This window comes from Fukomys damarensis, unplaced genomic scaffold (genome assembly GCF_012274545.1).
Source record: "Fukomys damarensis isolate Sample0158 unplaced genomic scaffold, DMR_v1.0_HiC HiC_scaffold_4, whole genome shotgun sequence".
NCBI lineage: Eukaryota > Metazoa > Chordata > Mammalia > Rodentia > Bathyergidae > Fukomys > Fukomys damarensis.
Window position 1 is genome coordinate 8,211,348 of NW_022900916.1, and position 25,532 is coordinate 8,236,879.

The 25,532-nt window shown below is 44.5% G+C and overlaps 1 protein-coding gene across 1 annotated transcript in view; it reads right to left on the reverse strand.

The window, feature by feature from the left end:
• Positions 1-966: 966 nt before the first annotated feature.
• Slc26a5 (solute carrier family 26 member 5) overlaps positions 967-25,532 on the reverse strand; it is a 56,145-nt gene continuing 31,579 nt past the window's right edge. The window contains exons 5-20 of the mRNA XM_019209486.2: positions 25,317-25,427; positions 23,846-24,012; positions 23,154-23,318; positions 20,526-20,678; positions 19,286-19,368; positions 13,693-13,840; positions 12,617-12,730; positions 11,762-11,839; positions 10,870-10,965; positions 10,536-10,642; positions 7,383-7,452; positions 5,710-5,802; positions 4,775-4,882; positions 4,018-4,218; positions 3,354-3,408; positions 967-2,167 (exon numbers count right to left, since the gene is read on the reverse strand). Coding sequence (XP_019065031.1) covers positions 1,974-2,167; positions 3,354-3,408; positions 4,018-4,218; positions 4,775-4,882; positions 5,710-5,802; positions 7,383-7,452; positions 10,536-10,642; positions 10,870-10,965; positions 11,762-11,839; positions 12,617-12,730; positions 13,693-13,840; positions 19,286-19,368; positions 20,526-20,678; positions 23,154-23,318; positions 23,846-24,012; positions 25,317-25,427 — 1,943 coding nt within the window. The 3' untranslated portion in view covers positions 967-1,973. The remainder of the gene's footprint in view (positions 2,168-3,353; positions 3,409-4,017; positions 4,219-4,774; positions 4,883-5,709; positions 5,803-7,382; positions 7,453-10,535; positions 10,643-10,869; positions 10,966-11,761; positions 11,840-12,616; positions 12,731-13,692; positions 13,841-19,285; positions 19,369-20,525; positions 20,679-23,153; positions 23,319-23,845; positions 24,013-25,316; positions 25,428-25,532) is intronic.

A 25,532-nucleotide genomic window follows, 5' to 3' on the forward strand; every position in this document is an offset into this window, starting at 1 on the left:
ATGCTAGGAAACTACAAGAATAGGACGGCTAATGACAAATTGGCTTCGAGGCCCTCCCACAACCTCTGAACACTCCACATTTTCATGTCAACTATAAACAGTTGAGAAATATTTTAATCAGAGGCTAAACACTGAGTTTGAGACTCATTAACTGATAATTATGAACTTTTAAGGATGGCATGAATCTATATCTGGGCATTAGCTTTCTTAAAATTCACGGTCGTTAAGGCTACTCCACTATTAGCAACAACAAAACATAGGGATTCCTTCTGGCTACAGTTCTGATAATTTGAGCATCAAAAAGATTATGAAGGGGTTTAAGACTATAAATTTGAATGGGACTAAAATGATAATCACAAGAAATTAGCAAAAAAAAAAAAAACCAAAAAACAAAACCACCCTAATTTGTCACAAACCAACTTACTTTGAATTTGATAATTAAATGGAAATAAAACATTCAACCTACTGTTCCAGTAAGAACTCTATTTTTACATTTTCAAGTTTAATGGCTAATGGTGAAAGTGAATTTAATGCCAGAAAAACAGTTGTATGGATAACTGTTCCCACAAAGGGGAAAACCAACTGGAAGTTCAGATAATTGTACTAATCCAGTGATCTATCTTAATACTGTTAATGGTAGGTGCATTAGATATTATGTATTTTTGGTGTGATGCAGTAGGAATCATGATACGATATCTCCTAATAAAATGTTCAACTTAAATCCATGAGCCTTCGGATATAACTTCCAGATTGCAGGTAGTGTAGAGAATAGAGGAACAAGCTAAATACCACCATAAGAAAGCAACTAGACAAATTCACAAGATGGGATTCTATGAAACAACAGTCCCTCCCAATCTTTAATAAGTGTCAGTAGTGTGTAGTGGTACACACCTGCAGTCCCAGCACTCTGGGAGGCTGATGAGAAGGATCACAAGTTCAAGCCCAGCCTAGGCAATTTAGTAACTCAGTAAGAAAAGAGGGCTGGGGAAGTAGCTCAGAGTGAAGGCCTAGGGTTCAATCCCCAGTACAGGGGGAAAATAAAGTCAGGAACTGTGTTAGATTAAAATAGACTTATGGACTTAAAGGGACATGACCAGTAGATACAATGGAAGGTCTCAGAATGAATACTGATTTGGACAAACCAACTGCAAGTTTAGGGACAATTGGATAAATGTGAATATAGTCTGAGATAAAAATGTCCTGGACAAGAAAGTTGAGACTGGTGACAAAAAATTGGTTCCAAATATTATACAGATATAGTTGTTTAAAATATAAAGATATATGATGCATAGGAAAAAACATCTGGAAGGATATGCATAAAGATGTGAACAGGCAGGGGCCCGTGATTTAGTTCAGTGGCACCATGCCTGCCTGGCAAGCGCAAGGCCCTAGGTTCGATCCCTGGTATGGGGGTTGGGGGTGGGTTGATGATGGATTAAGATGTTAACAGGGCCAGCTTTAAGTGGTTGAGCATATGTTACTATTCTTTGCCTGCCTGTTTTTTCCAGTGTGTTCACAATGCACCTATATGTCTTTTATAATAATAAAAGGTTATTGTAAAACAAGAACGTCTAGAAAATTGTGGATTTCCCTCCTCTGGCAGGTGATTGGTTATAAACACCTGTAGCCAAACAAATACAACACCCAGGAACCATCTGCTGATAGAATATCCTATTTGTAGGTAAAGTACTTCAGAGAAGTACGATTTTAAGTGCTTGGCCTGCAAAGACAATACTAAAAAGTAACAAATGTCACTGCACAGTAAGTGCAGGGAAGAGGCCAATTTATCTTTGAATTATTCAATTTTAGAAAACACAAGTAAGATACATCTTGCTATGTGTCATTCACCCTCCAAATCAAGCCTTGACTACTAGTATTTACCCTTAGGGGAAACCCTAGGGTCTAGTATTTAAAATGTGTAAATGAGGAATTTCCCCAATAATAACCCCATCCCACCCAAGCTGAGGTCCCCCTCATTCTTCCGGTGTGGCAGGAGTGGCATTGGGCTCCAGATCCTCCGGTGGAGGGGCAGCTGAGGCTTCCTGATCAGCCAGTGCCTCTCGAACTTGGCTGCCTAAGACTGCGTCGTGGATGCTGTAGAACAGCAGCTCCTTCAAGGCAGGATTTTCAAAAAATCGATTTCGAGTGAGGTCGTTCACAACTTGTGCTATAAGAAATAAAAGAAAATTATTCTGCACTAGAGGTTTTGGTCTTGAACTTTTTTTTTAAAGTATCACTTTTATATAGTTTATTAAAATCCTGTAGTAAAGCCTCACTCCAGTGCCTGTCTGTGTCTCCCCAATGCCCAGTCCCAGGGAGCTACTTTCACAGCTTTCTTGGGTACCCTTCCAGGATTTCTCTATGTAAATGTTAGTAAATATAAACATTTCCCTCATGTTCTTACTTACCCTGAAGATAGCACATATACTATTATTGCATATAAATTGTTCTCTCTATATATTTTTAACCATTACGTGGTGTTCCATTGCATAGACATACCCTAATTTATTTAACTGGTGCCTTTTGCTTGACACTTTTTTCCAGTTTTTTTGTTTTATAGACAATGTTATGATGACCATCTACATACATGTGTTGTTGTTTTGTCTCTCTCTCTCTCTCTCTTTTTTTTTTTTGGTACTGGGGATTGAACTTGGGACCTTGTGTTTGCAAGGCAGGCGGCAGAACCACTGAGCTACATCTCCAGCTCATGTGTTGTTGTTTTGAGTGTGTGCAGCATGTTGAGGTTTTGCCATGTTAAAAGTAGTCAATGCCCTCGCAAGCGCAAGGTCCTGAGTTTGATCCCCAGTACCAAAAAAAAAAAAAAAAAAAAAAAAAAAAAAAAAAAAAGGTCAATGCACTGGGAATTTTGCCAGATAATGCTGGTCTGCCCTCTGCAGGTGTTCTGTCTGCGAGCAGCTGCTCTTCCATGCCGTCAAGCCTGACAGGTGAAAAGTGATGCCTTTACGTAGATTTTATTTTCAGGCACTGTCTTAGCTAAAATATAATAAAGCAAAAAGAGCAGGCAAGGTATTCCAAAACCACTGGCTGAAAATGCAATCCATGGGAATAACCTTACAGAGCGCCAGTATGTTGTGGTGGCCACTGCAGGATCAGCAAGGATTTATCAGCTCCTTCGCTTTCCTCCACCTCTGGGTCGGAAGGTCAGGACAGGAGCAACCCAGGGGCAGGAGTGCTCTAAGCAGATCATTTCAAAGCTAGCTTTACGGTGATTTCCAAAAGAATAATTGTCATTTTGATTAAAACATCAAAATTATGCAAAAATTTCCAAATACAATTATTAAGAACAGACAAAACTAACTTAAAACTTTTCCCCATCCTAAAGGTGTACTCACCACTGCATCCTGCTAAATACACATAAATACCAACGTCTCCGTATTCCTTTACAATCTGCAATAACGTGGAAAGACAGTTAAGTTTTCCGATGTTGCCAGAAACAAGTTGTTCTCTCCCAATATGTATTTAAGGGATGTGAGACCCTCTAACTGATTCATTGAGCTACTTAGTTTCAATAATTAAACATTTCTGTGGTAATCAATTGAAAATAACTTTATGTCTTTTATTTTTTGGTTTAAAAGTAATGGTGATTAACTAGGGGTATAAAAATATTATGAAATTCTGCTTAAGTGTAACAGAGGAATAATAGTAATAATTTTTTTTAAAGAAGAATCTTTTTAAACAGATGTTCACTGAAATATTTATAGAGGATGTGACCACAGGGGTGTGCTTCAATAAGGAAAATAAGAAAATGCCTGTTGGTATAAACGAAATCAGATTGGCCACAAACTGGTAATTGTTGGAGCTGGATGATAGTTACGCGGGGGATTCACTATGCTAGGCTCTTTACTTTTGTACACTTAAAATATTTCCATAATCAGAAGTCGAAAAACAACAAAAAAGAACTTTACAAGTTGAAAAGGGACCCTAGTCCAACTCGCTTCGGTGACAGACGGGACACGGGGCACCAACACTGAGCCACTTGGTCACGGTGATGCTTACCCCTGCCAGAGTTTTCACGCCAACAGAGTCGATGAAATTGACCTGTGTGAAATCCAGAATGATGGTGTGGATGTTATCCCCCGGGGGCATGAATCTCTGCAGTTCTTTGGGAAATGTATTTTTAATGACGATTGGGGGGTATTTCACTTCACCGTCCTCCTCTTCAGGCTTGGTACCATCTTCTCCATCTACTTCTGCATCCTGTATCAAAAATGAAACCAAACCAGAATTCTGTAAAGTCACACTTTCAGCGAGGGAAAGATTTTCGTAAAAAATCAGCCCTTAGATTCTCAAGCTACTGACTATAGCAGATCTCCTTAAAATATTTGTCACATTCCAGCCCCATAATGTGACAGAAAGGATAGGTCTATAATATTTAGGTTTGACTCAGTTTCTTCTTTGTCATCCTCTCCATTTCCCCCAACTTCTAAAGTAGTTCCGTCAACTTCAGCGTGACAAGCCACAAGTTGTAAGTCTGAGCGTCAAAAATCAGCCTTCGGACTTTTTTACTGTCAGCTGAATAAATCCATGAGGAAGCAGCAATGGTAAAAATTTTCAAGCCCGCACGTGATTTTTGTTTTTAAAACAGTGTTTTCAATACTAATTCCAGAAGCATCCACCTGACTGACAGTACCGCATACTCGAAATGTAGCAACATTTCCTAGGTGTCCCTAAGCTTTCCCACTTTGGGAACTTGCAGCTGCGCTCAGTTACTGCAGGTCACGAGAGGGGAAATGACAAGGAAAAGTCCACTCACCGCCTTGAGCACGGTGGCGTTGGCCACGTTTGCGTTCCCCACCTCCTTAGTATACTTCCTCAGGGCCTTTCTCCTTGCTCCCATGATGAGCGCTGGGTTCACTCCGGTCTTCAGAGAAGAGCAAGACACAGAAATCCCTCCATGGCTCCCAGGGACCCACCCGAATGCCATTCATCTTCAAATTCCCCCACGAGCTTCCCGCGGCAGATTATCACCCCGCCCCTCCTTCTACCTTTCCGTCAGGTGTCCAGAACTGAGTTACATCCTAAGACCTGAGAGGACGCGGGTAGATTTTCTCATTCTGTCTTTCCTCAAGACAAGCGGAAGCAGGGCCGGGGATTTAACTCAGCGGTTTGGTGGCCTGCCTTGCAAGCGCAAGGACCCGAGTTCAATCCCCAGTACCAAGAAAAAGACAACCGGAAGCAGAAGTAGCAAAGACAGTGATATTTACTAAATTTAAGATTTCTCCGATTCTTATATCTGAAAGAGACTTTGTGGGCTGATGGGCAGCATGGGGCTGATCATCATCAAGGAAACCATGATTCCCAAAGTAAAAATATCTAAGATTATTTTTTCACTTTCTTTTAATTTTATTTGAAGAGGGAACAAATACGTATAAAGAGAGAATGAGTAGTGGCAAAGGTTGCCCAAGAATGTGAATGTCCTTAATGTTACCCACTGGATTGGATGTTTGAAAATTCGTAAATGGTATATTTCATCATAGATGTGTTTTTGTGTGTGGGTGAAATAGTATAGTGAGGTTCACGGACACATTTACTCCCATCCCTGCAAGTCCTCTCCTCAAATATATCTGATCTTGGGCCGGGGATTTAGCTCAGTGGTTCTGCCACCTGCCTCGCAAGCACAAGGTCCTGAGTTCTATCCCCGGCACCAAATAAATAAAAAGTATCTGCTCTTAATTTCTTCCTACTTACCTTTCTTTTTAATGCGTTGCTATACAAGTCACTGTTAGCATAGTAAATTGGGGCATTTATTTGGAATATTTTTATTCCAGGGATTTCTTTCACCTGAGAAGTAAAATATTAGTGAATTTAACACCTGGGTATATTTCAGGATCAAAACTGCACTTGCCTCCCTCCTCCAATGTGGAAATGAATACAGTAGTGGCAAAGGATCCTCTTACTATGTCTGGATAAAAGGTGTCTACCTATCCAGGCTCTGGGAGCTATACTGAGGAAAAAAGTGGTTGTTTGCGTGATTTGTTTTTTGGGGATTTTTTTTTTTTTTGGAGACAGGGTATCACTATGTTGCTCCGGCTAGTCTTACAGATCCTGGGCTCAACCAGTGCTCCTGCCTCAGTCTCCCAGGTAGCTGGGCTACCACACTCAGCTTGAAAGCTTTTAAAAAGGCCCACCCTCCCATTCCTTTTACAGGATAGTCTCTGCTTCATTTTTATCATTAAAACAAAGAAGAGGGATGAAAACACATTTAAAAAGAGAAAAGAGCAGGCTCGGAAGAGGGAAGGCTGTTGCCAGGCGGTGAGAAGCAGACAAATAAAGCGGACAGAGGTTTGTGGGTTTGACCACAGGCTGCAGGAAGGAGCTCACATGACACAGTTAAATAGTATTTTGTGTCTAATCCTGAACCTCACGGAACTCTGGGACACAGTTTGCAGTCATTGCAAATAGTCACTAATTCACCACAGAGTTCTTCGGAGTGAGGAAAAATTAGTAATCTTAACCCTAGGCTTGCTTCCTGGGACCTCTTAGTGAGCCTGAGAATTTCTTCTCAAGCAAAAAGAAATGAGACGGACAAAATTAATTCTAAAATATTTTGTAAAAGTTTTTGAGATTCCACAGAAGAAAAGAACATTCAAAATGAAGGAAATCAAGACCAGGGATTTAGCTCAGTGCTACCCTGCCTGTCTTGTAAGTGCAAGGTCCTGAGTTCAATCCTGGGTACCAAATAAACCCCCAAAATAAAACAACAAACAAACAAACAAAACAAAATCAAGGAAATCTGCTTTTATAATTTTCAACCATTAAAAATGAAGTGGGGGGCCAGGGATGTAGCTCAGTGGCACTGTGCCTGCCTTGCAAGCACAAGGTTTTTTGTTTGATCCCCAGTACTGCAAAAAACAAAACAAAACAAAACAAAAAAACAGACGTGGGAAAGCTGGGCATGGCGGCACACAACATAATCTCAGCACTTGGAAAGCTGAGGCAGGAGGATCAAAAATTCAAGGTCAGCCCGGCTGCATACAAAAGATTTGTCTTTAAAAAAAAGGAGGGGAGGAGAATTATATAGCTCCACCATCTAGATTTTACATGGTTAAAATTAGTAATTTACCACTGGTTTAAAAATCAGAAAACAAAATCGATGCCATAGCAACCAATTTTTCATTTCACTGTTTTGCAAATGTATATTTTAATTCCAACAATAAGCGCTTATCCTTATTTAAAAGCAAGGAAAATGAAAAGTAGAACCTGAGTGATTAGCACACAGTATAAACTACACAGCTAAATCCAGATGGTAAGTTGAATTTTGGGGTTTTTACGTTAACCACTATGCCTCCCTCTGCTTCCTGGGAGAAAGTACTAAGCCACTCAGTCGCACAATCTTTTAACATCGCGGGAAGGGGTCCTACCTCTTCGAAGGCATCTATGTCGATATAGACGTCAGTGTCAGGAAGCTGTCCCAGGACTTTGTAGCTCGGGCTGCAGACAGAGAGTGAGCTAAAGTCCCTGCGCTGGGGTGCAGTGTGCAATCAATCACACGGCATGTGCGGGTGTGCTGTGAGATCCCTCTCGGGTGCCTTTGGAGAGAGGCCCCGGCATCACGTTCCCAGGGCTGCACCTTCCCTGCAGGAGTGACACTGTCGGTGCATAGGGAAAGTCGAGTCCCTCTGGGTGAAAGATCTGGGCCTCGGCGATGAGGATTGAGCAGGCAGAGGAGGACAGGGTCTTCCTGGCCACCTGTATGCCTTGCAGATCTGCACCCTCCTGCTCCCAACGGAGGCCACGCCGTGATCACTTCCCACCTGACACCATGAGCCAGGGAGTCTCTTTCTATGAGCTCCTACGGGTTTCATTTGGGGCCCTATTCTGCTTATTGTCACACTGTATCTGGCTATCCCTGCAGGAGCCTGTGAACTATATTTTCTAATCTCCGAAAGAAAGACGATGCAAGGCTTACAGAGATTGCTTCTGGACCCATAGAAACTTGTATTTAAGTCACTGCCCCACCACTCACTGTGATCTTGGGTAAGTTGTCCAGTGACTCTAGGACCCAGGTTCCACATCTGTAAAATGGCACTGCTAACAGTCTCTGGGTTGTAAGGAGGAAAGGACATAAGGCACTGATCTCTGCCTGGAGCTGAGCAGATAAATAGCTGTCAGCGTTTAGTGCTATCATTATCAACTAACATCATCCCTCTTAACTGTCTGTTGGTCATCCTTGGGAGAAGACAATCTTTTTGAAGACGAGGAGTACCACTTCTGGTTAGACTCATATTGGCCAGGGTTACGTAAGAATGACTTTATATACTCAACCATACATGTGCTACAAGGCCCTGCAAGGTCATTCAGGTGTTTTTTGCCTCACCATGTCGTAGTAAGCCGATAACAGACGCTGTAAGTGCTGTAAACTGCTGTAAAGCAGCACTGTGGCTGCTTTGCAGAAGGAATAAAGGCAAGCAGCTCTTGAGCTCTAGAGCCACCACCCCCATGCTGCCCTTACTCTGATAAATGGCCCGGCATCTTGTTCTTTAGTGGGGAATTAATTCACTCGTGGAACAAAGGACTCAGATGGACTAAATGAACCTCTCCCAGATGCCTTCTGGGGAGGCTCAGCCTGACAGTAGGGAAGGACCATGTCTTATTTACTGCAACATTGGAAGAGTGTAGTATCTATCTCACTGGGAAGACATGAGGCCCTCGACAAATATGCACTCATGGGGATTATAAATGTTTTACCAAATTTTGTAATATTGGCTAAATTATGAGCACTCTGGGGGCAGAAGCTAAAACCTCCTTCCAGTGCTGGCCTGGAAGAGGTGATGGGGAGCTATGTGCTGGACAGAGTGGTTGTCCATGGGGGTTCTGTGGGGAAAACAGTATTTGGAACAGGCCAAAGCTGGTGCACTGCTAGCTGTCTCCTGGAAGTTTGCCCTGACTGCAGCAAAGAGGCCAGCTGCAAAGAAACATGTGTCCTGACTGCTGGTCCCCCAAAGGCCACCCTACAAAACCCCAGCAAGATCTCCTGACAGGATCAACTGGCAGAACATGCAAACTCAACGTTAGTTCAATACTTGAGGGAGAAAGAGAAGTGCAGTATTTAAAAATCACACTTGCCCGATTTTGAATTTTAATTTATGATCAGAAATTATAAAATCCTATTGGTATAGAAAACAACACACAAATCTCCAATTCTATATTGTGGCTTGTTAGAGGAGATAGATATTTTTCTTTTTTGGTGCCAGGGATTGATCTACCACTGAGCTATGCCCTGTACCCCCTGGACAGTTTCAGACCATAATGTTCACCCAAACTCTGAGATTTTAAAAAAGGGCCCTGTATGAACTAATGATGTTCTTTATAATAACACAGGATTTGTTAAAAATAATTTCATTTCCATTCTGAGCTTAGACCACATCTTTTTAACATTTTTCTCTTGTGTTGTTTTAGAGATAAAAATGCTCATTTTCAACTCTGGTGAGCAGGAACATCCCAACCTTCTGCAGAAAAAAGGTCAGCAACCCCATCTGGTGGTCTGCACTTAAGAGAACCATTATATGATCTGCAACTATAGGCAAACAGCTTGATTTGTTTTCACAGCCCTTTGTGTTAAAGGGAAGAAAACTCTGGTTGCAGGAGTCAGGTGCTATGCTAGATCTCTGTGTGCCTTACTGTCAACCTCACTGTAACTATTTGAGGTAGCAAGTATCAGTTCCATTTTACAGAGGTAGAAACTGAGATTCTGAGAGGTTCCATAAAAATTACAGAGCTTACAGAAGACAGAGTCAGGACCCAAACTCAGGTTTGTCTGGCCCAAGTCCAGGTTATTTCTATGACACATTTCCTTTTATTTTCATGGTGGTTTCCTCATCCTAAAGATTATTACTATTATTATCTTTTATGTTTAATTTTTTTACTGAGCCAGGGTCTCACTCTGCAGGTCAGACTGGCCTGAAACTCAGTCACCTAGGTTGGCTTCGAACTCACCATGACCCTTCTGCCTCCATCTCTGAGGTACTGGGATTACTGGTGTGCACCACCATGTCTAGCCTCCAAATAGCCTTTTTAAAATTTTATTTTATACTTTGCCAATAGGCTTGGCTTCCTACTAGGAAGAAGACATCATGACGGGGAACAATGGCTCAGACTGGAGGAAGGGACGCCGGCAAGGCTGCACATGACCGCGTGGTGTTGGAACTTGCTTCATGTCACTGAAACCCACACTGGCCCCTGGTACCAAAGTGAATTGCAAGAACACCTTCCACTTGGGAGAGGGGCAAATGAACCAATGACTCACACTTGGGGCAGGAATGAGAGGAGCAGTGATGCAGCTTTGGGTTTTTAAACAAAATCACTGATGGAAACATGCACCGTGACACAGTAGAGTATCTAAGAAAATTACGCGCGATCTTGCATTTGGCATTTGGTTGATTTAGTCAACAGGTGACAGGAGCACTGTAGCTCCCTCTTACATGAACTTGAAATGACTGAAGGGCTTCACTTTCACCAAAGTGTTCATGCCAGTCTCCGCCAGGACACTCGCACCACTCTGATCTGGCACTCACCTCTGTGTTCTGTAAATCACAGTCAGCAGAGCAATGATCACGGCAGTAATCAGGCCATAGTCTAATCCCAGGAACAAGGAGGACACAAACGTGGTGAGCCAGATGGTCTAAATGAGGGTCAGAGAGCATTATGGAGAATCGTGTTAATAATCCCGGAAGATTTAATACGTGTGCGCGCACGCACACACACACACACACACACACACACAGGCTATGTTTACTTTGCCTACCTGGGTGCTACACAGAACAACTGTGTTAACATCTTCACCTTATTCTTATTAGCGCTAATCACAGTTGCTGCTGACACATATGAACCTGAGCATCACAGACTCACCAGCTCTATTTTGCTGGTTCTCCAGAAGAAGGGCAGATCTAAGAACTGCATGAACATTCCCTTCAGGTTGACAATCACGATGGCCGACAGCACAGCCTGCAACACAGCAACCCAACCATGGCTCCCCTCTCTCCTCCTGTGTCCCAAGAGCCCTCCTGCCTCCCCCAGGCCCTGCCCTCATCTCCCTACTCCTCACTGAAACCATGAATGCCTGGGTTTTCAGCACTCAGCTCAAATGGACTTTGAAAATCCAGGCTCATACCCTAGTAGCAAAACTACATGGTGGTCAAGAGGTTCAGAATTAAACTTAGAACACAAGGAATTATTTCACCATGGTCTTCCTACTTATGATCTGCTTTTTCCATCCTTTGATCTTTCCTAGACTAAATATATCAGCAAATAAACATCTTTGAGTTTAGGCATCTCAGGTTTTTTTTTTTTTTGGTTTTTTGAGACAGGGTCTCACTATGTAGTTGAGACTGCCCTGGAACTCACTATGTAGCCCTGGCTGGTCTCAAACTCACAGCGATCCTCCGGCCTCAGCCTCCCAAGTGCTGGGATTACAGGTATGCGCCATCACGCCCAGCTCGGGTTTTTAATGAAAGTATAAGGTCACAGAGGTCAAAGAGAGAAGTAACCTCGGTGGTCAGCCAGTGCAACCCCCTCTTTGCAGATAAGGAGACTGGGACCAAGAGGAGAGGAGGTGGCTTTCCCAAGGGCTTTGGGCAGCTGTCAGGTCATGGTGGGGCACAATATCAATCCCTAGCCTTGGCCTTTTCTTATACCAACCTCCTAGTACTCTAGTAAAACCCCAAGGATGGCTGCAAAAATATAAATAAATACCAGACTCTCCACACTTGGAAAGAACGCACACCATGTCCACACTACACACCTGGGGCAATGATTCAAAGAGGAATCCCGTGGCTAATATGACCAGCAAAATCATTAAAGAGGCCAAGCAACCGGCGAGCTGAATGAGAGAAGACAGGGAAGGGGCTTTTAGGGTGCTAGATAAAGACATGGGGCAGAGGTCAGTCTTATTCTTTCCATCACTACCATGGGAATATCAAGACAATACAGATTCAAATTAAGTCATCCAAACCACTGTATGAACCTCTAACTCTACTCCTTGAAATTTTGGTTCCTCTTACAGCTTTTAAACAGAAACTAAAATGCTTAAACATCCTGACTGAAAGGGCACAGCAGGGGTGGAGAGGGGCGCCTGGTACCAACTTGAGACTCACTGGGGAAAGAAGAGTCCAGACAACGATTTGCTGTCTAATATGGCAGCCATTGGGCACATGCAGCTATTTAAAATTAAAATAGAATGCAATAAATAATGTAGGTCTTGGTTGCCATAGCCACAGCAAATGCTCAAGAGCCATAAATTGCTAGTGGCCACCGTATTGAGCATTTCCATCATTGCAGACCACTCTGCTAGAGGGTGCTGGCATCCTGCCCACGTGGAGTCTCAGGCTCTCCTGACAACACCCCGTGTCTGATCGGTTTCCCTGGTAGCAAAGGGAATATCGTGTAACTTTCTGACTTAACTGGAGGATATACCTCTTTCCTATAGATTCTATAGTCACGTGAGAATCCTTCAATCCATGAAGCCTTTATCTGATTCACTACCCAGCTCACTGGATCTGCACACAGAGCAGCTTTGTTTGGGCTCAGAGTAGAACCAAGAGATTACCACGTAATGAGCACTCAAACCACCAGTTTGCAGATGCCTGTTGGTACTCACCTGCGTCTTCCCTCCAGTTCCCTCCTGAACAAGGCTTCGAGACAAGGAGCAAGAAATTGAAAAGGTCTGGAAGAGGGAGCCGATGGAATTGCACAGTCCCAGGGCGATGAGCTCCTTTTCCATAGAAAAACAAAACACAAAGGAGATAGTCATCCTCGGGGGTGGAGATGACAGCTTATTTACCATTAACTTTCAGCAGCACAGGCTGGCTCTGCATTTTCCTTTCAGATATAATTTGTTTAATATGAGCCCCACATAGGAATTATGGTGTATTTCAGGGCTGGAGAGAAACACTTGGGATTTGTATTGTGCCAGAGATAAATGACATGTTCTCTACCCACTCCCCACTTCCCAAAACACACTATACAAACAGTGCATTTTCTTAGTATAACGTATTTTTTTCTGAGAGAGAGTTAGTTCTGGATGTGTTCCTACTGACATCTTTTAGATACTACTGCTCATCAAGTGCATGACCTCATCTTCCGGGACCAGTGAACCCTCTTAGGCTCCTCTGGGTATTTTGAATTGGACCTCTGCATTTGCTGTAAACGTGGAGCACCTTGGAAACACACAGGTTGCTGAAACAGGCTGCCAGGGTTACAGCTCATGGGGTGTGGATTAAATATCTTACCTGGAACTACACTACAAGAGGAGGCAGCAAAGAGAATACTGTGGAGTTTGAGAGGTAAATCGTATACCAGAGTTTAATAAATACAAAGCCTTCCTGTGGAGCAAAAATGGTTCTGAAGAAAGATCAGACTCCCAGGCTATGGGCTTTAACCACAGAAGTAACATCTACAGGAGCGTGGCAAACCATGCGCTCAGATTTGAGCTGCAGCTCTCTAGCCTGAGCCTTGCTCACGAAGGGAGGACTCTGTACCTTGGGTTCCAATGGCCTAGTGCTCACACACAATGAAAAAAATTATAGTGTTGAATAGATACACGCTTCAAGTACACCACCAGCGAAGCAAAGGCCTTTCTGTCAAGACAGGTGAATTGAGTTCACTTGCTTTCTTACGTAACAGCTTAACCAATGTACCACCGGGAAGCATCTGCAGTGAAGTGATGATTTTTACCTGGTTGCCATCAACCTGGTAGCCGTGTTTGTTTGCCAAGGTCTTGGCCATGGAGATGGTCACTGAGAATCCAACGATGGCTATGGCAATGGCGTCCACGTACACGAGGTGGAAGAGGCTGGTGTCCGGGTTGGCTGGAGGGAGTAGCCTGAAAAGTCAAGCTGACTGTAACTCAAGTGTTGTGAGCACTGAGGAAAAAGCACAGGACCAGAGGGGAGCATTCGAGAAGGGCATTAGATGCAGATGCGGTGAACTCACCGGGCGCTCAGGATACAGAACTTGTTTGCTCTGGTTTGGCAAACACGAGGTCCCTCCTTGACCCACAGATGCGCTTTCCAGGCCCCAAATTGCAGGCCTGGCTGGTGACCCAGGTGTTTTATCAGCAGAGATCAGGTGTCATTTTATTGATAAAAGGAGAAACCTCATACCAAGAGCACTGCGATGGCAGGTGTAAGTAAGACACAGGCCAGGGAGAAGGGAGGGTCAGAGAGGTACTCAGATGCCACAAGACATCTGAACCAGTCTCGGGGAGGGGAGGGCGTCATACAAGGGCTGACTCTACCGAGAACTGCATCCCCCAAACGCTACTCATGCCTCTCCCTTGTTACTCGAGGGAAGGACTCTGAGTCCACTAACTCCTCCCGGGTCATCAGGCCCTCCAGTCAAGTTCTAACATGGAGAAGGAGCAGAAGCAGTCATACTCCCTGGGTCTCACTGGGAATTTTGGGACCTAGAGGCCTCCGAGAACCCCACAAAGGGGTACCCAGTTGTTGCCCATTCTTGTAGTTTGAGAACCCTCTGTCCTAAAGAAACATAATAAGGATTCCCTAGACTGTTACAGGGAAAGGGAAACAAGGATTGTCATAGGCATCCCTGATCCCACTCCATTTCAAGACAATGCACTGGACAGTACTGACAACCATTTAAGCGATACACACTAAGAATGCTTTCTACAAATGCGACCATTCATTAAATACTTCCTCTGTGCCAGATCCTCTGCTTTATAATTATTTCCAATAGCCCTATGAATGAGGGAGGTAGCATTATAATCCCAATTTTACAGAGGAGAAAATGAGGCACAGTTAGGTTAAACAACATGTCCAAGGTCAAACAAGTCATTTGGATGACTTCAACAGAGGCACAAGAAACCTGCCTCTGTACACTATTTCTCTGCACATCACAGTAGAGAGACAGAAGAGACATTTTATCAGATTCTGGGGGTAAGGAAAGGAAGGGAAAGAAGGGAAAGGAATGCAGTGTCTGTAACGCTAGATTATGTGCTACATGCAATGGTTTTATGAGGTAAATGCCATTTTTAACCCAATCTACAGGTGGAAATAGAGATCTTTTCAGTTGTTAAGTGACTTTCCCAAGATGGAGAGGAATGTCAAATGCATAGGGTCTGACTATAAAACCATCATCTCCTTCTGCACTTTGCTGTCTGTGTAAGCTTGGCCAAGAGAAAAAGCCCAGCAGCAGGCAGGGTCTGAGGAACAAGAAAAGGGCAGGTTCTGGAATGAGGTCAGGAAAGGAGACCCTCAAACCTGATATACAACCATGACCACGGTCAGTGTCAGCTGTCTCTTCCCAGGCCCTACAGCGAGCACGCGTGTGTATGCACCCATAAGAGTGCAAGTTCCCTTCAGACGGCCCAGCACTCTCATCCTCCCAGGAGCTTCTCCCAACCAGAACCCTGGCGTTTCCCTCCTGCTGGGTCCAGGCTGGCCTGAGCTTGACCAAGAGAATGAGGTGGCAGTGATGTCACACGGGGCTGCAGGAGGCCCAGCACATTCTCTGCTTTTCTTTCGCGCTGCCCTGAGCCGCCAGGTGAAGCAGTCAGGCTACCCTGCTGGAGACACCAGGTGCAGAGGAGATGCCAGCCCCACCCCCAGCTGCTCCAGCCAGGCCAGCCAAGGCACAGGCAAGAATCTGGAGCCCTTTTGGATCCCCCAGCCCGAGTGACACCTCCAAACTCCCACAGTTGCCTGAGAGGTCACCAGTGGGGCCAGCATCACCACCCCCAGTGCAACCTAAGCTGAAGAATTATGAGCAAGTGAGTGGTTGCAGTTGAAAGCCACTGTTTGGGGGCAGTTTGTTATATATGAGTAAGAGTCACAGAGACGAGAAACAGTATGATTGTATGTAGAGAAGCACAGAGGTATTTGTTACCTCCTTGGTTTTGGTCAAAGTTCCAGAAAGATAAGACTGTTTATTAGCCAAGTTTCAGAAAGGTGAAATGTTCTGGGTTTGTCTGTTTGTTTAGTTTACTTCTCACACAGAGAAGGAAAGCAATACTTAGGTACAACACAACAGGGAAAGGAAGACAATGAGTGGGAATTTGCTGAATTGAATTTTGGTGGGGGATTAAGTTGTGAATTTTAATGTATTAGCATATTTTTAAAAGGAGAAATCTACATGGAAGAATTTGCCACTTAATCAAATTATGTGTAACTAGTAACTGAATAGGATTATCTGTTGGATCCAATCAGAGACAACTGTTTACCACGTGAGTGAGTTAGAGACCCAGGCTGAGGTAATGGAAAAGAAGACACAACCCAGCATCAGAAGACCACGTTCTAGGTCCCGGCTCACCAGCACGTCACTGAAGCTCATTTTGGTCTCCCCAATATCACCTTCTCTGAGCCCTTTCCTAAATGCCCTTACCCCTTACAGTGAGGCAGGCCACCAGGGGACAAAGGGCAGGCGGGCTTCTGGGCCTGTGGCCATTAGGAGTAGTTTGTGTTCCTCTTCCCTACCCTCTCACTTTCAATTTTATCAACCTCCCAAAACCAGGTGCATCCTTAAAGCTTTGATGCGTTTGCCACAGCACCTCCAAGAATAAACTAGATGAGAGAATGAAATGTCCCGTAACATCACAGGAGGATAGAAGACAAGCCAACTCCCAGATCCTTAATCTGTTGCTCATTGAAAGCTCAACTGAGCTTTCTGCCACTCCCCACCCATGGCTTCTCTTAGCAGCCACCACACCCCATCATATCACAAAGCCAGGGCATCCATGCAGGACAGGAGCATGGACCGAGAGTATGTAATAGTTGTGGGACAAGCTGGCCACCCGTTCCCTGAGACCAAGGTGGTTTTTCTTTTGTACTGGGGATCGAACTCAGGACCTTGCACTTGCAAGGCATTGCACAGGTGTTTTCAATGAGCCCAGGACTAGTGAAATTTCTGCTTTCACCCCTGCATGTGCATGGAAATCTTGCCCTTTTGTAGTTAACAGGCCAGCCAGACTGTTCCTCTCAATCAGAGCCGTCCTCCTTCCAATGAAGCTCGATCCCATCTATCGTGCCCAGGGCAGGAGATCCCACGTGCAGTCTTAACAGAGCTTCTTACTGTGTTTGCTGACTTCAGTAAATGACAAGGTCCACGAGGAGGAGCACTTTTTTTTGCTTGTGCGTCTGTTTCCATTTTTAACTACTGTGTCACTGGTACATAACAAGCTTTCAATAAACACATGTTGAGTGAATGGTTCTAATGAACTTTGCTGCGAGAGAGGGGTATTACAAGTGCCAATTGTGATGGCAGGTTTGGAAGTCCCAATTGAAAAGCAAGGGGTTATGACTGTGTCACGGCTTTATGCTGAATCCTAAGTAACATGTTCATGACCCCCATTCTTTGCGACTGAGTTTAAAGCGAGTACAAGTTTCTGTTGGCAGAGGTGCAGCCTGAGAAGGCAGGATGCAGGGTGCTCCCCACCTCTGTCTCCCCCATCAGTACCCTGAACTCGCCCAAAGCTGTTTCTCAAATCTTAGAGTTGCTTTTTCAGAAATAACCTTCTACAAGCTAGCCTAATGAGCATGCACCAGTGACAGAAGCAACCCTACTGTCTTAGGAAGGCAAAATTTCCACGGGTGAAGGGAGGGCAGGGATAGGGGGAAAAAACAAGAACGAAGATATATCATGTAAAGGTACAAGATCCCAATGATAAATGTAACTGTACTGTTTGCTTTAACTGTACCAATAAACAACGGAAAAAAAATTTCCATGGAAATAAGCGGAGTCTGAAAGCCCAAGTCACCAGGTTGCACCTGCGAAGACTCAGCCCAGCCATGTATGGCCACGCCCCCGGAAATTCTTTTACTGCGAGATAGTACATCCGGGTCACTGCTTCAGAAGTTATTCTCCTGGTCTTCCTAAGTGCTGTGAATACGCCGTTCTTGGTGTTCTGTTCTGACTCGATTCCCCCACCAAATCTGGTGACACTACCCATTCCAGCACCTGTTCTCTGGTCTGAGTGCTGGCTTCGGGAGCAACCTCGGCTGCTCTGCTTGCCAGGGCTCCTGAATGGGGCTGGATGGCTTGGCCGAGGGAACTGGCACAGGGCAATGGTGAGAGAGATGGGAAACTACTGTGCAAGAGGCAGAAAGACAGAGAAGGACCTGGAGCTAGAGAGAGATTTCAAAGTGTGGAGAGGGACAGAGTGAAACCAGCAGAGGTGTGGTCACACTTGCTCCTCTGATACAGAGTTAATAAATAAATGCCAAACATGCAGATACAGGAAATACAGATGAAGCAATGTAAGCATATGATCTGAGACTAGAAAACTCACTTAAGGAGCCCCAGAACTTTGAATCCTCCATCTAGAATGTTTACTGTGTAAGAGGGTGGCTCCTACCCCTACCCCTACCCCTGCCTGCCCCACACTCTCTCACAGTGGCCCCGGATATCAGGATAGAAACAAGGCCACCAGCGGGGGAGGAAGCTGAAGCCTTGAGACATACGTGACCTGCTTAGCTCCGCAGCTAGGAAGTGGCAGGCTGGAATGTGTTCTTTTTGATCTCAATTCTTATCACTCAGAGATTTTAAAAATTGTTAAAGAAGACTAAAAACCAAGACAAAAATGCTCTACTGGTGGTGGGATTATAAAGTTGTGCACCTGCTATGGAAAAGAGTGTGTTGTCTCCTAAAACATCATAAATGGAACTACCATAGCATCCAGCAATCCCACTTTGGGGCGTACACTCAAAAGATCGAAAGCAGGGTCCTAGAGATATAGTTGCATGCCCATGTCCATAGCAGCATTATTCACAGTAGCCAAGAGGTGAATGTAGAAACAAAATACACCACATACATACAATAGGATACTACTCAACTGTAAAAAAGGAAGAAAACACTGTCATTTTCAACATGGGCAAAACTTTAGGATATTAAATGAAATAAGCCATCACAAAAAGACAAACACTATATGAGTCCACTGACAAGAGGTACTCAGAAGAGTCAAATTCATAGAAACAGGAAGATGAATGGTGGTTATAAGGGTTGAGGGATGGAGAAAAAGGGGATTGTTCGATAGGTGCAGAATTTCTGATTTGCAAGAGGAGGACATCCCGGAGATCTATTTTATAACACTTTGAATATATTTAACTCTGTTGAAATGTATGGTTAACAATGATTAAGATGATAAATTTTTTAAAAACCACAACAAATGCACGCACATGCCACAAACCCTTAAAACCCACAGCAACTTGATAGGTAGAAAAGGTTCTTTTTCATTGCAAGAGCACTAGAGCAGTAGTTAGAAACGATAGGTCCACCGATTGTTCAAGTCACTCTGTTACTTAAACTATTTTCCTACCCCAGAGGCAGTGTCCCAACAACATCCACATTGTAAGATTCTTGCAAATTAAATCCAGCTGAAATGCCAGTTCCCATTACCACCTAAAACAGACACAAACCCAAACACACCTTTAGAGATCAACACTCAAATGTCACATAAATAAGCTTCAAAGAATTTGTTAGGCAAGGCAAATCTATTCTCACTTTGTTGGTGGTGGTGGTGTGTGTGTGTGTGCATGTGTGTGTGTGCGCATGCTTGAGACATGGTCTCACTAGATAGCCCAGGCAAGCTTCCGATTCTCAATCCTCTTTCCTCAGCCTCCTGTGTTCTGGGATTACAGGCATGCATCACCACTCATGGTTTATTCACATTTTGAACGCTCAGACTGAAAAGAAAGCATTATGGTTAGCATCCAGCAATTCTAACATCTCTCTGTGACTCTGCCCCACATAACTGAAATGGGCTTTCCAGTTTCCTAAAGGCCTGGAATTATTTTGTTTTCCCTTGCTTCTGTTCCTCACTGAGGTTTTGGCACAGGGGTTGGCCTTTCATCCAGGTAGAAGGCATCGCTGGCCTCTTGACAAGTAAAGGACATGGAAATGAGTACAGCGAGGGTGGTGCAATGGCTTTGGAATCTGCCTGCTGACTCAGGTGCTTGTAGAACAGCACTGGAAGTGGGTTCAGTGGTCATCCCCCAGTCAGGGCCATGCAGTTGTCTTCTGTAGGGCAAGTGGGACCACGATCACCAAGAGTGACACTGTCCTTAGTACCCTCCTGGATTTTCAGGCCCAGATTTACCCAAGGTGTAAAGCGTAACCCTCAGTGTGCTACAAGAAGAGACGCACAAGGTGAGACGGCAGTCTGCTCCATCCCAGTAACTATGGCTTATGACGCTTTCTGAACAGGTGCTCCAGGAGAGAAGGACTTAGCGGGGACGAGGGAAAGGACCAGTCCCTTGCAGGGGGGCCTGGCAGGACAGTGATCATAAGGTAATCTTATTGTCAGAAACTGAAGGCCACAGACCAGGGTCAAGGGTGTTTCCAGTCCCTTTGGATAAATGGCCCCTTTCTGTTGGTGGCAATTACGTTTGTCACCCTCAACTACTTTTTTAATGCATCTCAGCTCTGGAGAGTGTCTAGAATATTTAAATTCACAACATAAATGTGGTTCATGTTTCTGGAGCATGAGTGTCATGTGGTCATAAGTAATGAGCACGCAGTCGAAGGAACGGGACAGGTCATCACAGGGTAGGACTTACCGCAAAGAACTCTAAAGGAATAGGTGCTGGCAATTTCTCTTTAAATCTCTCATTAAACTCCTTGCCACCCAACAGCAAACCAAAAACCATCAGCCCGACGCCTAGGGAACACACGTTGAGGTTTTTAACATTCTGCAACACAGCAACTGTACTCTGTAACACAGTGAACACTGGAGTTTACATCAAGAAACAGCCCCACATTGCACGACTCGACAACATGTGGTACCTAGAACAGCAGCTCAGAGGGACAGAGGTGCACAGAGCGCCAGGAGCTGGGCGGAGGAGGTGGACTAATGGGCGTGGAGCTCTTGTCTGTGATGAGGAAGAGGCTCTGGAAACGGCCAGGGGGCGTGGCTGTGCAACCCTGCAAATGTACTTATCACCACTGAATTGTACACTTAAAAAAAATACATTTTGTTATATATATTGTACCACAACATTGTTTTTAAAAAATCAAAAGAACTGATACTAAAAATTTGAGAGAGAGAGGACTGGAGCTGGGGCTGAGTGGGTCCAATGTGCTTACTACGTGCAAGGCCCTGGGTTCCATCACCAGAACCACACAAAAAAGGTTCTCAGGCTGAAATTTCGTTCTTTATTGTGTCCACCACACATTTTTACCGTGTCACACAGCTTTATAACAGCGATTCTTATTCACCAATCTTAGGGCGCTTTTCGATGTACTCATGTCTTGGTGTAGTGTTATAAAATTCAGAAAAAATAGCCCTGAGGCTGAGCTGTGACCATCAGGAAATAATTAAGGGTCAATGTCAGCAAAAAGACTCCAAAGGGAAACAGAAAAGTTTTTAGGGAGTCAAAGAGGAGATTATCATCAGCAGATGAAGGAGAAGTCAGGTGGGCTCTGAGGGCCAGAGCATAAGTTTGGAAAGGAGCCCACGGAGTGCATCAGGGAAAGCCCCTGGGTTATGTCCTAGAGTGGCAGGCAGTCCCCACTTGCAACCCAACAAAGCCCACAGCCCCCACACCCAGGCTGCAACCCTCTCCTGGGGCAGCCTAGAGAGCACTCAGGGACACGTGGGTGGTGAGAAGCCTCAGCATCAGAAGCCTCTCACCAGCAATTACAGTTATTTAGGGAACAGCCTTATGCCTTGATTCCATTCTAATCCATCAAGGACTCAAATTTAAGTGTCATTTTCTCAAAGTGACTTTCCTAGACTTTCTTTTTTCTAGGGTAGCCTGTGCCTTCTCTTCACAGCACTTAATGTAATTTACAATTAATTACATACTTGTGCAACTGATGATTCATTAATCATCCTCCCCGACTGCAAGCAGAGGGCTGGGTGGCCACTTCTTGGCTCACTGCTGCCCCCTAGTGCCTAGCACAGTGGTGGGCACAGAGCACCTGCAAGTGCTGTGACTGCATTTCCCAAGTCTTGATTGTGATACTTACTATTGGTGGGTCCTAAGTATTTCATAATTTCCTCTCCATCTATGAGTCATTTAGAAATGTGTCTCTGGATTCAGAACGTATGTGGGGCTTAAAAGGATTTTCATTGATTTCCATTTATACTACACTGAAAAAATATTGCATTTTAGAATCTGTGCTTGTTTTCATACTAGTCTCAACACGATAATTTATTACCATTGCTTTCTATGTGCTTGGAAATAAATTTTCTCTCAGTTGTGTAGAGTCTATGCATATTTTATCATATTAATCTGGGCTATGTGTGTTAATCTTTTATAGCCTCGCTTTTTTGCGGGGGGGGGGCAGCACTGGGAATTGAAGCCAGGGCCTATGAATTGAATTACTTGCCCAGACATTTTTAAAACTAAAAATTCTGAGACAGGGTCTAACTAAGTTGGCAAGTAGCCCAGGCTGAGCGTGACCTAGCAGCCCACCTGTTTCAATCTCCCAGAGTGCTGGGATTACAGGCAGGTACCACCATGCCTGGAGTCTTACTTATATTTTTCTTAAGATTAGGGTGGCCAGGTGTGGTGGCACATGCCTATAATCCTAGCACTTGGGAGGCTGAGTCAGGAGGATTGCTGTGAGTTCGAGACTAGCCTGGGCTACATAGTGAGTTTCAGGGCAGTCTCAACTACATAGTGAGCCTTGTTTCAAAAAAAAAAAAAAGATTAAATTATGGCTTTGTTTTGGACACAAACAAATAATTTAAAGATATAATGGAAGGGCATCTCTCTCTCTCTCTCTCTCTCTCTCAAAAATTACAAACTCAAGCAGGCAAAAGTACGGGACCTCACTGGGGGGATGGCACTGTCACCAAATAAAGACCTAACAAAAAATTCAGGACACAAACATAATTTAAAGATGTAATGGAAGGGCATCTCTCTCTCTCTCTCTCTCTCTCTCTCTCAAAAATTACAAACTCAAGCAGGCAAAACAAAAGTACGGGACCTCACTGGGGGGATGGCACTGTCACCAAATAAAGACCTAACAAAAAATTCTCGGTGAAGTAAGCAGAATCATGTATCTGTAAAATGGGATTTTAGGGCTTGGGCTTTCTTGTGGTCCTCTTCCCAGAAAGCCTTAGAGTAACTAAGTCTTGTTCTTTTTATAGGGTTTCTTGGAAAAACAGAAGAGTGAGACACAGAAAGGAAAAAGAATAACGAGGCGCAGTCCCAGCGAGCCAGGAGTTGCTTACTTACGTACACCACCGAAAAGATCCCAGTGTACCGCTTCGTCTTAACCCCGAAGAGGTACTTGAGCATGGAGGTGAAGACATGCACAGCGGCGGCGGTGGTGAACCCGCGCACCAGGGGCTCTGTGAGGTAGATGGCCACAAATCCGAACCTACACACACCTAGGCAGAACTGTTTTTTAATGGCAAAGAAACAAACAAACCATGTGAGAGGTCAGGAAGTTCTAATCAACAGAAAACATATAAAAATTATTTCTGGGCCATCTTCTAACACTACAAATTCGGGCGTGCAGGGGCTCGGTAGCTAGGAAAGCAGTCACTGGCTATGGAGAAAACAGTGGCAGTCTGGAGGGGCCGCAGAGCATGGGCCACACTCGTGCCTTGTGTCCCACAGAGCAAGGGTCACGAGTGGTCCTGCACACCATGGCACCTGACCACGGGCCATTCCGGCCAAGCAGATAAGGGACGTCCTCTTCTGGTCCGAACCAATGCTGCTCTGTCAGATTTGCTTTTGGGATCTCCAAGTGCCCAACCAAAGCTCGCTAGTCTCTCCTCGCTGTGACTAAGGCATGCAGTCAGAACCCCAGTTCTGGAACGTGGCAGGCAGGCTGTCCCCCATGTGGTAAGATCAGCCAGGAGTGTTCCATAGATGTCTCGGAGGCGAACAGACCAGCCCTGCATCCCCACCTTTGGTCTTACCTGAATGATTCCCGAAAGTAAGGTCACAGACATGGCGACTTTCACTCTCAAGGCGTCCCTGGCTTCTGTGCCATTGGTTGCATTTACTCCTCCCGGGATGACGATGTCATCGGGTACTAATCGAACAGCCACGCCACCAATCATCAAGCTAATAACGGCAAAAGGCCCTGAAATGGTGAAGCAGGAGCTTATGGAAACTACCCAGTGTAGCTACGAGATGGGCGTGACTGACCCTCGAAACATCTCCAGGGTATCTGATGTGGTCACTGTACTGTGCCAAGAGACACAAGGGAGGCCACTCAGTTACCCTTCCGAGAAGACCACACTGCCCTCCTTCAGTGTCCTGCCCCTGGCCACCCACCCACTGCTGTTCTGGACTCTCAGCATTTCCTCATCAAGAGGGAGAGTCCTGGTCCAGGGATTTGGCTCAGTGGTGCCACCACCTGCCTCACAAGCACAGGGCCCAAGTTCAATCCCTGGCACCAAAAAAAAAAAAAAAAAAAAAAAAAAGAGAGTCCAGTGCCTCTCTCCTTGAATCTGGGTGGGCTTGTGATATGCTAGTAAACAAAAGAACACAGCAGAAGCGGCACTGTGACTTCCAAGGTGAGGTAGGAAACGGCAATGCATGGCTACCTGAGAGCTGTAAACTACACGCTGTAACCTGGGCCACCATGTTTGAGAAAGCTCCAACGGGGTTACAGGGAGAATTCCTGGGACTCCATCGAAGGGGAAAGGGAAAGTGAGAGACTGTCCAGAGCAGCCCTTCCCAAATTCCGTCCCACAGCAACGGAGAGACATTAAAATGATGACTTTTTCATATTTTCTATATTTTTAATTAAAATTTTTAACTGATCCATGATATAAGCTGCTAAATCGAGGGCCATATATCTACCTAAAACACTGTGTTTTCAGGCAGTAGCTTATGAAACACGGTTATGAAATTCATATGCATCTCATCTGAAATAGCTAAAGAGAAAATATGTGCAGTTCAGAGACTAAGATATGATGAAAATTATATATGTGCATAATAATAGGAACTCAAAGAAGAGTAATTTTATTAGGAAATAAAGCATTTGTCTCATTTCACAGATTTTAATAATTGCAATTTTACACAAGAAAATTGTCCTTTCTCTTATTATTTCAAGAGAATAAGAAAGCTATTCACTCTAGAAGTCGTGTATTGTTTAAAGGCCTTTTTTTTTTTTTTTTTTTTAATTTTAAAGACAGAATCTTTCTGTGTAGACCAGACTGGCCTTGAACCTGTGGTGATCTTCCTGACTCAACATCCTGAATGCTAGGATTACACGTTATGTACAGGCATGCTTAGCTAAAGCACCTACTGTGTGTGCAGTAACAAAAGTTATTAGGCAGATGTTCTAAACAGCAACCACACTATTTGTTTGGCACACTGCGAAGCCTGGGGCTCCAACAGAAAGGTACTCGGACATCAAGTTCAAGAACGAGCTTTTACCTATGGATATGTGCCTGGAGGTTCCAAGGAAACAGTACATGATGACAGGGTAAAACGAAGAGTAGAGGCCGAACACCGGAGGCACCGCTGCCAGCATCGCGAAGGCCAGGCCTGTGGGATTAAAGCAGAGAGGACAGCATTAGAAGACAGGGGCAGGTGCACTGCTCGGGTGCTTCCTCTGCGGGACAGGTGAAGCCCACCTTCCTGTGCCAGGTG